At 38.5% G+C, this 16,697-nt stretch overlaps 1 protein-coding gene across 5 annotated transcripts in view; it reads left to right on the forward strand.

The window, feature by feature from the left end:
- tenm2a (teneurin transmembrane protein 2a) overlaps positions 1-16,697 on the forward strand; it is a 737,482-nt gene that overhangs the window by 703,010 nt on the left and 17,775 nt on the right. For all 5 annotated transcript variants that reach the window (XM_061928107.2, XM_061928109.2, XM_061928108.2 and 2 more), the window contains 4 exons: positions 1,115-1,932; positions 2,110-2,285; positions 14,236-14,471; positions 14,618-14,914. In XM_061928107.2, the coding sequence (XP_061784091.2) occupies positions 1,115-1,932; positions 2,110-2,285; positions 14,236-14,471; positions 14,618-14,914 (1,527 nt within the window). The remainder of the gene's footprint in view (positions 1-1,114; positions 1,933-2,109; positions 2,286-14,235; positions 14,472-14,617; positions 14,915-16,697) is intronic.

Raw genomic sequence — 16,697 nt, forward strand, 5'->3', positions numbered from 1 at the left:
GAACAACAGGCTGAATAAGTGTATGTTATATGAAGCATAAATAACCAACTGAGAACGTGCCTGGTATGTTAGCGTAACATATTATGGTAAGAGTCATTCAAAAAACTATAACATATAGAACATGCTATACGTTTACCAAACAATCTGTCACTCCTAATCGCTAAATCCCATGAAATTGTATACGTCTAGTCCAGTGGATCTTAACCTTATTGGAGGTACCGAACCCCACCAGTTTCATATGCGCATTCACCGGAGCCTTCTTTAGTGAAAAATAAAATGTTTTTTTTTTTTTCAAATTCAAAACAAAGTTATATGTTTTTGGTAACACTTTAGTATGGGGAACATATTCTAAGTAACAAAGACTTAATTTAGAGTTATTTGGACACTAGGGGAACATATTCTAAGTAATAAAGACAACATTTTTAGTTATTTGGTTAGGGTTAGAGGGTTAGGGTTATAATAAGGCCATGCTGAATAAGGCATTAATAAGTACTTAATAATGACTAGTTAAGAGCCAATATGTTAGTAATTTTCATGTTAATAAGCAACTAATTAATGGTGAATATGTTCCCCATACTAAAGTGTTACCATGTTTTTTTACTGGTGCATACAATGAACCGTGCATGAACATTAACTTGTTCAAACAACAAAACCAACACAGTGCATAAACTCACAACAAATTACACACCAGCAAGTCAGCTGTTGCCGTATCCGTAATACGCCGATAGGGAGAAGTTTGTATTTACACGATGAGTCGGGTGTGTTTTGCCCTCCACCGAACCCCTGAGGCCGACTCACCGAACCCCTAGGGTTCCATCAAACCCAGGTTAAGAACTACTGGTCCAGTCTCTTACGTGAATGAGCTAAATAATATTATTTGATATTTTACGGTAATGTGTTAATAATTTCACACATAAGTCGCTCCTGAGTATAAGTCGCACCCCTGGCCAAACTATGAAAAAAACTGCGACTTATAGTGCGAAAAATACGGTAGTTTTTTGTTACTTTTGATATAATTCTGATTCCTCAACAGTGTTTAAAGTTCCACTCAACCGAGTTCTTATGCTGAGCTAATACTCTTCAGGTTGTGAAAATATGCTGTTGTTGTTTACAGGTGAGCATCATAGCAGGCCGGCCTATGCACTGCCAGGTGCCAGGTATCGACTACAGCCTCAGCAAGCTGGCCATCCACGCTGCCCTTGAGAGCGCCACAGCCATCGCTCTGTCCCACACCGGCATTCTGTACATCGCTGAGACCGATGAGAAAAAGATTAACCGTGTCAGACAGGTGAGCACCAATGGAGAAATCTCCCTCCTGGCCGGAGCCGCTTCCGACTGCGACTGCAAGAACGACGTCAACTGCAACTGCTTCTACGGCGACGACGGCTACGCCCCGGATGCCGGCTTGAACTCTCCCACCTCCTTGGCTGTGTCCCCCGATGGAACGCTCTTCATCGCCGATCTCAACAACATACGCATCAGAGGCGTGCGAGCGAACCGGCCCGGACCTGCGATCTCTAGTCCGGGCTACAGTGGATCTGGGGGCCCGCAATATGAGGTGGCGTCTCCTCGGGAACAGGAGCTGTATGTCTTTAATGCGGAGGGGCTTCACATCCAAACCATTAGCCTTGTGACCGGAGAGCCACTTTATAACTTCACCTACAGTGCAGATGGCGAGTTGACCAGCCTGATGGACAATTGCAATAATTCCGTTAAAGTGAGGAGGGAAGGTCTGGGTCAGGGAGGAGGAGCAGGCCTGCTCCGACTGGTTCTCCTGCCAGAGAATCAAGTGGTGACGTTGGGGCTGGATCCCAGCGGAGGGCTGCGCAGTGTGTCAGCCATGGGCCAAGAGGTGGCTCTGATGGGTTACAGCGGCAGCACAGGCCTGCTCGCTACAAAAGCTGATGAGACCGGCTGGACCACCTTTTACCAGTAAGTAAATAGGCTTATACAGCTCTCTTACTTCTTGCACAGTATTCCACTGACCCCTGGTGGTGGGTTTTAAAACTGCAGGCAACTCCCTGAATGCTCCCTCTCTGGCAAATAACTGTGCATCCATTTTGAGGCCAAGTGTGTTCACAGCATATGCACAATCCTGTCCTCTTCCAGGTATGACAGCGAGGGTCGCCTGACCAACGTGACGTACCCCACGGGCATGGTAACAAGTCTCCATCGTGAGATCGAGCGTTCCATCACCATCGACATCGAGAGCTCCAGCAGAGATGACGACGTGACCGTCGTCACTAACCTGTCTTCTGTAGAAGCCTCGTACACGGTGGTGCAAGGTAGGACAACGTGCAGGTCATGAAATCTTCTCTCTCTTCTTCTACTCACTTCCCCAAAACATGCATCTTAGAGACTTTAAATAACATATGTTGTTTGTCTATATGTGCCCTGTAACTAAGTGGTCCCCAACCTTTTTGTAACTGCGGACCGGTCAACGCTTGAAAATGTGTCCCACGGACCGGGGGGGATGTTTTGTTTTTTTTTGTTGTTTTTTTTTTTGTCATAAAAAAATACAATCATGTGTGCTTACAGACTGTATCCCTGCAGACTGTATTGATATATATTGATATATAATGTAGGAACCAGAAATATTAATAACAGAAAGAAACTGTCAGGACGTGGTCTATGGCAGTGGTTCTCAAATGGGGGTACGCGTACCCCTGGGGGTACTTGAAGGTATGCCAAGGGGTGCGTGAGGTTTTTTTCAAATATTCTAAAAATAGCAACAATTCAAAAATCCAAACTAGAGATGTCCGATAATTTCGGGGTTTATTTTATCGGTATCGTTTTTCCATCCATCCATCCATCCATTTTCTACCGCTTATTCCCTTTGGGGTCGCGGGGGTCACTGGAGCCTATCTCAGCTACAATCGGGCGGAAGGCGGCGTACACCCTGGACAAGTCGCCACCTCATCGCAGGGTATCGTTTTTCATTTATTTATTTTATTTTTTATTTTTTATTTTTTATTAAATCAACATAAAAAACACAAGATACACTTACACTTATTCACACTCATTCACACAAAAGGGTTGTTTTTTTCTGTTATTAATATTCTGGTTCCTACATTATATATCAATATACATCAATACAATCTGCAAGGGATACAGTCCATAAGCGCACATGATTGTGTGTGCTGCTGGTCCACTAATAGTACTAACCTTTAACAGTTAATTTTACTAATTTTCATTCATTACTGTTTTTATATTGTTTTACTTTCTTCTTTATTCAAGAAAATGTTTTTAACTTATTTATCTTATTTTATTTTATTATCATTTTTAAAAAGGACCTTAACTTCACCATACCTGGTTGTCCAAATTAGGCATAATGTGTTAATTCCACGACTGTATATATCGGTATCGGTTGACATCGGTATCGGTAATTAAGGGTTTGGTCAATATCGTAATATCGGATATCGGCAAAAAGCCATTATCGGACATCCCTAATAAAAACCTATCTTTTTTTCCAAATAGTTCAAGAAAGACCACTACAAATGAGCAATATTTTGCACTGTTATACAATTTAATAAATCAGAAACTGATGACATAGTGCTGTATTTTACTTCTCTATCTCTTTTTTCAACCAAAAATGCTTTGCTCTGATTAGGGGGTACCTGAATTTAAAAAAAATTCACAGGGGGTACATCACTGAAAAAAGGTTGAAAACCACTGGTCTATGGGATGTTCGTTTTCCCGAGTTGCAAGGAAGGTTGGAGTGGACAAGACGTGCAGGTAAAGACATGATTTTATTTTAACACTAACAAAAGGTACAAAACTAAAGGTGCGCACAAAGGCGGAGAACAAACTTGACTAATGAAACAAAAACTAGAACTTGGGCAAAAAACTATGACCATGAAACAAATAAACACTTACTGTGACAAGAATATAGACAAAACTCACTTTGCATGGAACTATGGTAGCATGGGTAACATGGGTAGCAGAAGTCAAACAGAGTTAATGTCGCCAGGCTGACTTCCTGGCAACTATCGGCTTAAATAGTCTTGAACATGATTGATGACAGGTGTGTGAGTCCAAAGAATCAGGTGCGTGACATGAGGACAGGTGAAAACTAATTGGTTGTCATGGAAACAAAACAAACAAGAGTGCACAAAGAGTCCAAAAACCAAACCGAAAATAACCGAAACAAAACATGATCACACAGACATAACAGAAACAACCCTTTTGTGCGAATGAGTGTGAATGAGTATAAATGGGGGAGGGAGTTTTTTTGGGTTGGTGCACTAATTGTAAGTGTATCTTGTGTTTTTTATGTTGATTTAATTTAAAAATATATACAGTATATATTTTTTAATTTTTTTAATTTCTTGTGCGGCCCGGTACCAATCGATCCACGGACCGGTACCGGTGGTTGGGGACCACTGCTGTAACTGACAAGCAACTACCTGGGTGTACTATAGCCCCAGGTCCTCTGGAACAGGCTCCAGCTCACCTGTGACCCTAAAGCGGTATAGAACATGAAATGACTGTGAAGGATGACATCATCACAATGAATAATTTGAAATGCATCATTCACAACACCTCCATTACTCGAATGCAGTGGTGTCCAAAGCGCGGGGGACGTGTGCGGCTTGCAGCTAATTTTTCAACGGCCCGCGACACATTCTAAAAACACTACACTGCAATAAAAGACAATAGATTTTATGGTAAAAAAATAAACAAAATTGGCAGCTCAGTCGCCAGAATTTCACTGTAAAAATTAACGTGGTACTATTTTTCAATTTACAGTAATTCAGTGTAAAAACAACCCAAAACGTAATGGTAAAATCTATGGACTATTTTTAAACAGTGGATTACTAATAAAAAAAAACTTGTATAGAAGCGCAAACATGTGTTATGTAACATGAAATAGTTCAAATGTTGATACTAATAGCCCAAAATATAAAATGGTGAATACAAATGTATTTCAGTTATAGGAGTTAAATGGTGGAAAAAGCTCAGTGATGAGTTGAAGACATGGAGTTATTTGTTAAGGTTTAAGAAAGCCTTGAAAGGTAAAATAATAGAAAATTATAAAATATAGTAACAATTACTTTCATCTAGGGCTGCAACTAACGATTCATTTGATAATCGATTAATCTGTTGATTATTACTTCGATTAATAATTGGATAAAAGAGACAAACTACATTTCTATCCTTTCCAGTATTTTATTGGAAAAAAAACAACATACTGGCACCATACTTATTTTGATTATTGTTTCTCAGCTGTTTGTACATGTTGCAGTTTATAAATAAAGGTTTATAAAAAAAAATTAAAAAAATTGCCTCTGCGCATGCGAATAGCATAGATCCAACGAATCGATGACTAAATTAATCGCCAACTATTTTTATAATCGATTTAATCGATTAGTTGTTGCAGCCCTACTTTCATCCCATTGATTTTTTGAGCATTGATGTTCCAGGCAATCTAATTTTCAGTAAATGTATAGGATAGGCAAATGTAAGCCTCGACTTCAGCCTATTCCTTTTTCGGTCATTCCTTTTCTTTTCTTTTTGTGTGTGTGTATGTGTATGATTGTTAATATGTACAATCTGTGCTGTTAAATTGATCACACAAAATAAATAAACTCATTTCATTCATTCATTCAAAATTGACACGTAGGCACTTTTGTTTTGAAAATAAATAAATAAATACAATTTAAAAAAATATTGTATTCATTTTGAAAATGAAAAAACTTTCAATTGACCTCCCGCATCCTCCGCGCATCCGTTGATTTTCAGTGTGTGGCCCTTTATTGAATTAAGAAAAAAATATCAATTGAATACTTTTTTTTAACTCCTCCCTAGAGGACATACACCCCCTCCTTACCCAAATCTAAATACTATAGAGAACCTGATACTATGTATAGTATTTATCTGTACAATTCATCAACTCATTTCATAACATTTCAAAAGAGGAAGCCCGTTGATTAGTGTGACCACTGCTGCCATCTAGCTGTAGGCGTGTGTATCATTTAAGCAGGATGAAAAGTCACTGGTCGCTCCTGCCTCTCACACACCTGACATACGGCGTCATTTTAAAACATGCCCAGGGCCGCCCAGGCTAAGCTGGGGCTCTAGGCATTATTTTATTTGAAGCTTCCCTATAATAAAAAAAAAAAATTTGACACTTTCTATTTGTGTCAAACTATTTTTTTTTATGAAAGCCAATTCATAGAGATTTTTTTTTATATTATAGTTAACATAATATGTATATTTTTTGTGGGAAATTATTTTAATTAAGGATGTCAAATCGTCAATTTACTAGAGTAATATTTAGTGCATGTCTTTTTATCCCGTTAATCTAATTTTTCATCTCTAACGTTACTGTCTCTGTATATCTTCTTGTGCTTGAGTGAGAGCAACAACACTACCGCCATGCGGCACAAAGATAGGCGATAAAGAGGTCTCACTCTGTCAGGAAACTTGGCCGGTGGTGTTAGCGACTTTAAATAGCGGGGATCTGATGAAATATATCTAACAAATAGTGGGAAATATTCATAATGAAGGACTATCAGAAGTGTGTTTATGATTAAATATAAATTTTAATGTTTTCTTGTTTTTAAGGCACTGTTTTTTGTTTTTTAGAGTAATGTGCATCGCTCTATTAGATAAGCTATGGGGAAATGGTGTCACTTCTGCCTTAATATGACTTTATACCAGTGCTTCTCAAATATTCCCCACCCCTTAAATTGTTATAACTATACATCTGCATGACATTGGGATCTCATTAACATTAAAGAAAACAACACACCGGTCTTTCCTCGTCTCCCACCGTGTTTACAGTGAAGCCAAGTGCTACATACCCTTCATCATGTTCTGGTACGGCAAAGAAAGCGTGTTCCCCCTGGCATCGCACCGCATTATATTTAAAATCATGTAGTAATATATTACACGTACAACCCCGAAGGGACAAGCGGTAGAAAATGGATGGATGGATTATGTGTTCAATATATTTGAAATTATTATAGTAACATATTACATGTACAATTATGTGTACATTATATTTAACATTATTATAGTAATAAATTGCATGCACAATTATGTGTACATTATATTTAAAATATGTGTAATAATATATTAAATGTACAATGTGTACATTATATTTAAAATCAATATAATAATACATTACATGTACAATGTGTACAATATATTCAAAATCAATATGATGTGTACGTTATACTTCAAATCAGTGCAAAATGGAGTAAAATGTTTTAATGTTGTGCAAAATAAAACCAAAACTCGTTAATAATTAACTTTGCGTTGAATAAGGTTTAAAAAATTAGATAATGTTGCACATTAATGTAGGTACATAAGACGTATGTCATTGACAGTCAGGAAAAACAATTAAAGCCAATATTTCTTCCGACCCGTCTTACAAAGATGACCATGCAATTGTGACAAATATAGATTTGTTGAAAGTGTTCTCTTAAACCACTATTGGTAATGTGCACGAGCACTGGGATTGATGTTTTTTTTATTTTTTTTTTCTCAAGCAGAGGAAAAAATAACAAGATCAACATGAATTACTTATCGCAGAGAAAATAGTTTTATGCTTTTTTTTAAGTTTTAACTTCAACATTGTATATGGACCTGATCTTTTATTTTTGCACACCAGACTGTATCTGTAAAAGTATGTTAAAAACAAGAAATTATTTTATAAATACACTTTTCTGTCGTTTAAATAACTATTTTGATAATAATGTCATGAATTGAAATGAAAATATCTAAAGTTGAGGGCTTTTCTTAACATTTTTAGGTGAGATTAAAAAAGTGATTAATTTATAACAAATCATAATTAATTAATCGCTTGTTTTTTTAATCATTTGACAGCACACATTTTAATATCATTAACTTTCAACTATACTTCAACTGGGATTCGACCCCAGTACCACCCCTTTTTGAGACCATTATGTCATAATATATTCTTATCAATGACGGAGCAGGAAGCGGCTTGGAATACGTCTGCGGTAAAAGTACATATGAAGCGCTAATACACACATTTTGGCTCTACGCACAGAACCCAGTCTGCTTTTAGGGAGGAGCGGCCCTACAGAGGATTATTTTCTTACTTTCTACTTGTCTTATGAAGTAAAATGACCAGTGTGTATCGTTATTAATAACAGTCTGGATCATTCCATGTTTGAATATCTTCAGAACCAATTTCCTCATCACACACACACACACACACACACACACACACACACACACACACACACACACACACACACACACACACACACACACACACACATGCTTGTATTTCTTACCTTCTTAAGACCTCCAAAAAAATGCCTACCTCTTTAGGAGCACCCTTTCTAATTATATAAAGATTTGTAGGTACAACATTAATAATAATAATAATAATATATATATATATATATATATACTATGCAAATATAAAAAAGTACGTTTTTAGTTAATTTTATTTTTATTTTTTGTTGGTAATTGATTTTTAATCGTCATTATTTACTTCAAGTTATTACAGTTTGTCTCTATATACTTATTTATTGTATTTGTTTGGTAACACTTTGTATGGGGAACATATTCACCGTTAATTAGTTGCTTATTAACATGCAAATTAGTAACATATTGGCTCTTAATATTTTGGTAGCTCATCTTGTATTTGACATTGAGTATAGGGTTAGGCGCAATAAGTGTTCAACTTCAGCCTAAACCCTTTCGGTGTGCAACATTTTCAATTTATGAACGTACAACTGTTTGTTTATGTAAAACTGTTTGTTTATTTTGTTGACCACTGACTGAAGAAATAATAAACTAAACTAAACTAAACGTTATTAAGTACTTATTAATGCCTTATTCTGCATGGCCTTATTATACAACCAGTAAGCCATTAACTAAGAGTCTTCCTTCAATAACCTCAGAATTATTGCTTATTAGTAACCCTAACCCTAACACTTATATGTTCCCTAGTGTCCAAATAACTCTAAATTAAGTCTTTGTTACTTAGAATATGTCCCCCATACTAAAGTGTTACCATTTGTTTTAAGGGGGTGCACTTCAAATTTGTACACACACTTGTTATTCCATATGTTGACCAGAGGGGAGCACTTTTTAAATACGACACACAGTCAATTTGAAAAAAATGCCTCCTTTTTGCTGAGTGTGAAGCGACTGGGATGAGAATCGGCACCTCCAAGTCCGAGTCCATGGTTCTCGCCCGGAAAAGGGTGGAGTGCCATCTCCGGGTTGGGGAGCAGATCTTGCCCCAAGTGGAGGAGTTCAAGTACCTCGGAGTCTTGTTCACGAGTGAGGGAAGAGTGGATCTTGAGATCGACAGGCGGATCGGTGCGGCGTCTTCAGTAATGCGTACGCTGTATAGATCCGTTGTGGTGAAGAAGGAGCTGAGCCGGAAGGCAAAGCTCTCAATTTACCGGTCGATCTATGTTCCCATCCTCACCTATGGCCGAAAGGACAAGATCACGGGTACAAGCGGCCGAAATGAGTTTCCTCCGCCGGGTGGCGGGGCTCTCCCTTAGAGATAGGGTGAGAAGCTCTGCCATCCGGGGGGAGCTCAAAGTAAAGCCGCTGCTCCTCCACATCGAGAGGATCCAGATGAGGTGGTTCGGGCATCTGGTCAGGATGCCAGCCGAACGCCTCCTTAGGGAGGTGTTTAGGGCACGTCCGACCGGTAGGAGACCACGGGGAAACCCAGGACACGTTGGGAAGGCTATGTCTCCCGGCTGACCTGGGAACGCCTCGGGATCCCCCGAGAAGAGCTGGACGAAGTGGCTGGGGAGAGGGAAGTCTGGGCTTCCCTGCTTAGGCTGCTGCCCCCGCGACCCGACCTCGGATAAGCGGAAGAAGATGGATGGATGGATGGATGGCCTCCTTTTTGGGACCGCCCTAATATTTTGTTAGATTTCACCACCAGAAGTGCAAATGAGACATTCTCTATTAAATGCAATGGTTTTCCGTATTGGGACCATGACTTAGGTCCTAACTTGTTCACCGGTCCTCATATGGACGTTACTTTTCCTTGTTGATGTCTCAAGAAGGGTAGAAATACAAGAACACACACACACAGGCAGTAAGATACATATACAGCTCTCAGGCAGTTCCCATTATCCCTGGGCTTATTTGGTCTAATTAGATCTGAAGAAGAAGGAGAGTAATTGTCTCTCCCCCTGCTGACCAATGTAAGTGTTGTGACCCCTAACAGTAAGCTTGATGATCTGAGGGGGAATATGATGGAGATGTCTTCAGACATCCACCTGGGTCGTCGTCGGAAGAGGGGAGCGATGTTGGCAGAGTAATTTTAAGGTTTCCACTACCCTGTGTGGGTTTTCAGCGCAACTCTCTGCTGACATACTCACTTAACCATTTCCCATTCTTCTGCTCTTTCTCCTTCTCTTCATTAACGACTGCACTGTGAATTCTCTTCGGCCCCTCAAGGTCTCGTTTCTCTCTCTCTCTCTCTCGCTCACTTGCTTCTGTTTTATTACAAGCTTGTTCAAGCAGACGGTGCAGAGAAGATTTATCTAAAGGCTGTTGCTGCCAAGTCAGTGGGAGAAAAAAAAATGCATTTGCTTGTCTGTTTGAGGCATTGTTAAAATGTGCCTGGAGCTTTATTACAAATTGGCCTTATGGATTACTGTCATTTATGGCTGGGTTTCAGAGGAAGGCACCAGCTGATCCCCTCACCTTTTGTAAGTGAAGAAGAACAAGCCCCCCCCCCCCCCCCCCTCCCCTGGTGTGGCAGACAGATGTGTTTGAGCCCTACACAATTTTATCTTCCTTTCAGTCAATTCGCTGTGATTAAGACGTGTGTTTTCAGTTTTGGGAGAAAGGACTTTAAGCTCAACATTAGGCTTATCTGATTCCATCCTTTTCCTCGTCAGTGATTCATTACACATCGCGGAGATAAGGAGAGCTGCAGAGAGATGTCAGTTTCCATTCAGGATTTGTCAGCAATTCTCCGAAAGGGATCCGCTTGAGTCGGTTTAAATATGCATGGCTTTAAAAATTATATTTTATCTCCTTTGAAGTTGAGCAAAAGAGTAATTCAAAGTAAACAAAAACACATATCTGTCTACTTTTGAAGTGAAGTGAATTATATTTTTATAGCGCTTTTCTCTAGTGACTCAAAGCGCTTTACATAGTGAACCCCAATATCTAAGTTACATTTAAACCAGTGTGGGTGGCACTGGGAGCAGGTGGGTAAAGTGTCTTGCCCAAGGACACAACGGCAGTAACTAGGATGGCGGATGCGGGGATCGAACCTGCAACCCTCAAGTTGCTGGCATGGCCACTCTACCAACCGAGCTATACCGCCCCTTTTCAGTTATACGGTAGTACCTCAATTTACGAGCTTAGTCGGTTCTGTTTCTGAGTTTTGAATCAAAACATTTGTATCTCACATCAACGTCTTCCATGTATTTAATTGGTGCTTGAACCACCCCCGACCCCCCACCCAAAAAAATAGCACAGTGCTTACATGTAACATTCCTTTTAAAAAAAACAAAAAACTTTTACATAAGAAATATTGTACACACACAATACAATAGAATGCACTACAAACAACTACAATACTTTTATGAATTTGAATTGATTAACGTGGAAAAACTTATTCGGGTGTTGCCATTTAGTGGTCAATTGTACGGAATATGTACTTCACTGTGCAATCTACTAATAAAAGTTTCAATCAATCAATCAAAAGTAATGTAATAATAATGTACAGCACTTACCTTGGAGAGTTGACTTCAATGGTATATCCTTCCAGCTGTTTCTCCGTCAAACACATCAGCAGCTTCTAAATATTGTCATGGATAAATGTCTGCCTTTTAAGATATTATTTTAACAATCTTGGCTGGCATTAGACTCATTCTGCTTCAGTATGGTGCAGACTAGTAGTGATACACTCAAATTGCTTTGCTCATTTGGCGACACACTTTGTCATATTTTGAACGATGTATTATTTCAATTCAATGAATATCGTCCACTTCTTCCTACCCATGTTGGAAAAACAAAGTTATGTCGATCTCTAGCTATAAGCTAATGCTAGTTAGTAAGACCAGATGTTGTGGGTGTATTTTATGGGGATCATTGTAGCATTCGCAACGCCAACTAATGACGGTGATGCTTTTAACTCAAATTTTTACTTGCGACATAAAGCATATTAATTAACCAAGAGACAGTTCTTATCTCAAAACACACTTAATGGAGGTACCACTATATGTCTAATGTTGTCGAAGTTAGATTTTTAGTTAGTTTGGTTTTACGGAATTATATCATGCTTTTTCTATTGGAGAAAAGAATAGTTACTGTTAAAATGGATAAAGATGCTAACCAAGAGTTAAAGCAGACAAATGCCTCGTTCACACTACAGGCCAATTCCGATTTTGTTTGCCAAAATGCAACCTGTTTATCATTGTTTCATGTCAATGTCATATCCGACCCAGGCCTCTTTCGTATGTGGCTAGAAATCGGATATGTTTGCGATGCGACTGCAGTGCGAACGCTCCCACGCTCCGGTAGCATTCATCCGACCAGAACTTTGTCATAAATGGACGGTTACAAAATGTTATTAAAACAAATTCAATGGATTTGTTTTGGTGTCGTTTAATATTTTTTAATGACGTTCATATTTTAACATAGAAAGCATATTCTATGTGATTAAAAAAATAAACACTTTTTTGCATCTTGAGCACATTAGTGCAGCCCCATGCACCTTCAGTGGTAAAAAAAATAAATAAAAACAACCGTATTTTTCAGAGTATAAGTCGCTCCGGAGTATAAGTCGCACCGGCCGAAAATGCATAATAAAGAAGGAAAAAAACATATATAAGTCGCACCGGAGTATAAGTCGCATTTTGGGGGGAAATATATTTGATAAAACCCAACACCAAGAATAGACATTTGAAAGGCAATTTAAAATAAATAAAGAATAGTGAACAACAGGCTGAATAAGTGTACGTTATATGATGCATAAATAACCAACTGAGAACGTGCCTGGTATGTTAACGTAACATATTATGGTAAGAGGCATTCAAATAACTATAACATATAGAACATGCTATACGTTTACCAAACAATATGTCACTCCTAATCGCTATATCCCATGAAATCTTATACGTCTAGTCTCTTACGTGAATGAGCTAAATAATATTATTTGATATTTTACGGTAATGTGTTAATAATTTCACACATAAGTCGCTCCTGAATATAAGTCGCACCCCCGGCCAAACTATGAAAAAAACTGCGACTTATAGTCCGAAAAATACGGTAAATAAATAAAGTGGTGTCAATGTAGATGCACTGCACGGCTGCTTCTAAAATGCCCATAAAAAGTGGTAAATGTCTCCTGCTTATTTGAAAACATTGCAAAACGCCACAGGTATGGCATGATAACTTAAATGTGCAGTAAATGAGAGCGTCTCCATGGTGATGCCCTGTATAGTGCACGCAAAACCCTCATCTAAATAAGGCGGTCTGCACCACTTTACAATTGCACATGCAGTGTTAGTAGCACGCAACAGGCCCACTCATAGCACACGCTATTTTTATAGACTGAACACACTGTTTACCCCGAGGTATTTGGATCTTAGTAGGTCAAGCCCTGACCAAATCCTCCTGAAAGCCAGCATCTTCTGTAGTGGACATTTGTGTTTTTTGCATCACAGGGTTTTTTTTTTCTCTGAAATGTGTACCGTATTTTTCGGACTATAAGTCGCTCCGGAGTATAAGTCGCACCGGCCGAAAATGCATAATAAAGAAGGAAAAATCATATATGAGTCGCAACGGAGTATAAGTCGCATTTTTGGGGGAAATGTATTTGATAAAACCCAACACCAAGAATAGACATTTATGTTAACGTAACATATTATGGTAAGAGTCATTCAAATAACTATAACATATAGAACATGCTATACGTTTACCAAACAATCTGTCACTCCTAATCGCTAAATCCCATGAAATCTTATACGTCTAGTCTCTTACGTGAATGAGCGAAATAATATTATTTGATATTTTACGGTAATGTGTTAATAATTTCACACATAAGTCGCTCCTGAGAATAAGTCGCACCCCCGGCCAAACTATGAAAAAAACTGCGACTTATAGTCCGAAAAATACGGTAAGTCTGACCAAAAAAAAAAAAAAGTGTACATAGCCAGTACAGTATGTAATATTTTAGTGAAATAATAATGGATTATTCATGGATTTACTGAGGCTGTAAATGTGTTTTGACCTTAATTTCTTGTTTCCTCTCTACAGACCAGGTAAGGAACAACTACCAGCTGTGCAACAATGGCACCCTGAGAGTGATGTATGCCAATGGAATGGGCATAAGCTTCCACACGGAGCCTCACATCCTCGCAGGGTCTGTCAGTCCGACAATTGGTCGCAGGAATATAACGCTTCCTACAGACAATGGCCTCAACTCCATTGAATGGCGTCTACGTAAAGAGCAGACCAAGGGAAAGATAACAGTCTTTGGCAGGAAGCTGAGGGTGAGTTGATCAGATTTACATAACTGTAAGTTTGTATTTGACAAACAGCCTGTATTGTGATATTAGATTCAACCTACATTCATATATTTAATATCCTTCATTCAAGCATTCCTAAATATTTGATCTAACCTGCCTTGTTTCTTTAGGCACATGGCCGCAACCTCCTCTCCATCGATTTTGACCGCAACACGCGCACAGAGAAGATTTACGATGATCACCGGAAGTTTACACTGCGCATCATGTACGATGCCCAGGGCCGGCCAGCTATGTGGTTGCCCAGCAGCAGCCTGGCAGTGGTCAATGTGTCCTATTCATCCACTGGGCAGCTTGTCGGCCTGCAGAGGGGGAGCATGAGCGAGAGGACCGAGTTCGATCCCCATGGACGCATCCTGTCTCGTACTTTTGTGGACGGGAAGGTGTGGAGTTACAGTTATCTTGATAAAGTAAGTGTGTTTATCACATTTATTACAATATGTCAGAATTAGGACACTTGGCCCTTACGTTTGGGGAAAATATGGAGTTTCCATTCACAGCAAAAAAGTTGAGTTGAGGTCTGTTAGGGCCACTCAGCCAACTATAGATCTTGCTTCATGCAGGAAAGGGCCTGCTTCAAACGTGTCCTCACACAGTTTGAAACATACAAATTACATCGCAAAGGGAAATATTCCAATTCCAGAGGAATTAAAATATGTAGGGCCAAAATGTATAAAACAGATACATCTGTAGTTACTTAGATGTTTATTCAATTGAAAATTGTTATAATGAAAGACATAAATGCGTCATTAATTTATTTAATAAAAATAAATTTATTTATTTATCATTGAATAATTTATTGATTTAATTATTTCCTGATTTAGTTAATTATTGATTTTATTATGTGAAGTGAAGTGAATTATATTTATATAGCGCTTTTCTCTAGTGACTCGAAGCGCTTTACATAGTGAAACCCAATATCTAAGTTGCATTTAAACCAGTGTGGGTGGCACTGGGAGCAGGTGGGTAAAGTGTCTTGCCCAAGGACACAACAGCAGTGACGAGGATGACGGAAGCAGGGATCGAACCTGGAACCCTCAAGTTGCTGGCACGGCCACTCTACCAAATGAGCTATACCGCCCGAATTTCATGATTTAAGTAATTTTTTAAGACTTTTTACATGTTGATTTTTTTATATGTCATTTGTCTTTTTGTCAGCACTTCATTAATGTATTTAATCTGTGAAACTCAGCCGTCACAGTCAGTGAGCAGATCACAACACCTGGTACACCTTGGTACCCGGCACATCCACTTAACACAAATCCAGCCCAATCATTGCAAGTACCCAATCAGGTGTTAAGATCCGCCCCTTTGTGGCTGAGTTTGACAGATTAAATAAATTCATGAATTGCTAACCAGGGCCAGATTGAACAAAATTACAATATATAAATAATTCAAGATTTAAATTACTTAAATGTGTCATTAATTATTTAAATAATTAAGCTGCATTCGGGCACCACCTCATCGTAATGAAAAAAATCATTAATATTATGATTATGATTGATTTGATTATTTTATGATTTTATGAAATAAATCATAAAATAATCAAATCAATTAGAATTCAATAATAAAATCCCAAAAATGATTTACAATTTTTAATAATTAAATGTGATTTTACATTAAATATGTAAATGAATGTCACATTAAATAACACATTTATACAGTATATGGACTTCCAATTAAAATTAATGACACATTTAAGTAATTATTTAAAGATGTGTTTGTTTTTCAATGTCCCATTAGCCTTCCATACTAAAAGGCTGTGATTGATTAATTATTTAATTATAAGGTGTGTCGATATCAGTGCTATTCAACTGGCGGTCTAGAGGCCATATCCAAATCCCAGAAATTACTTAGAGGCAAATGTTTCTGCATCAAATTCCTAAAATCACTAGAATGCTCCTGTTGTATAGAGGAACTTGGACCACTATAAATACATTGGCAGATCCTTGCATTGACATTTTAACCTTGCTCGCAAACAGAACACTAGGCTCCAAACTAAAAAACCAAAACTTTTTGGCAGTTATTGTTTCCTGCTGGCCCTACTATGGACTGGACTCTTACGATTATGTTGGATCCACTATGGACTGGACTCTCACAATATTATGTCAGACCCACTCGACATCCATTGCATTCGGTCTCCCCTAGAAGGGGGGGTTACCCACATATGCGGTCCTCTCCAAGGTTTCTCAT

This window comes from Nerophis lumbriciformis, linkage group LG35 (assembly GCF_033978685.3).
Source record: "Nerophis lumbriciformis linkage group LG35, RoL_Nlum_v2.1, whole genome shotgun sequence".
Lineage (NCBI taxonomy): Eukaryota > Metazoa > Chordata > Actinopteri > Syngnathiformes > Syngnathidae > Nerophis > Nerophis lumbriciformis.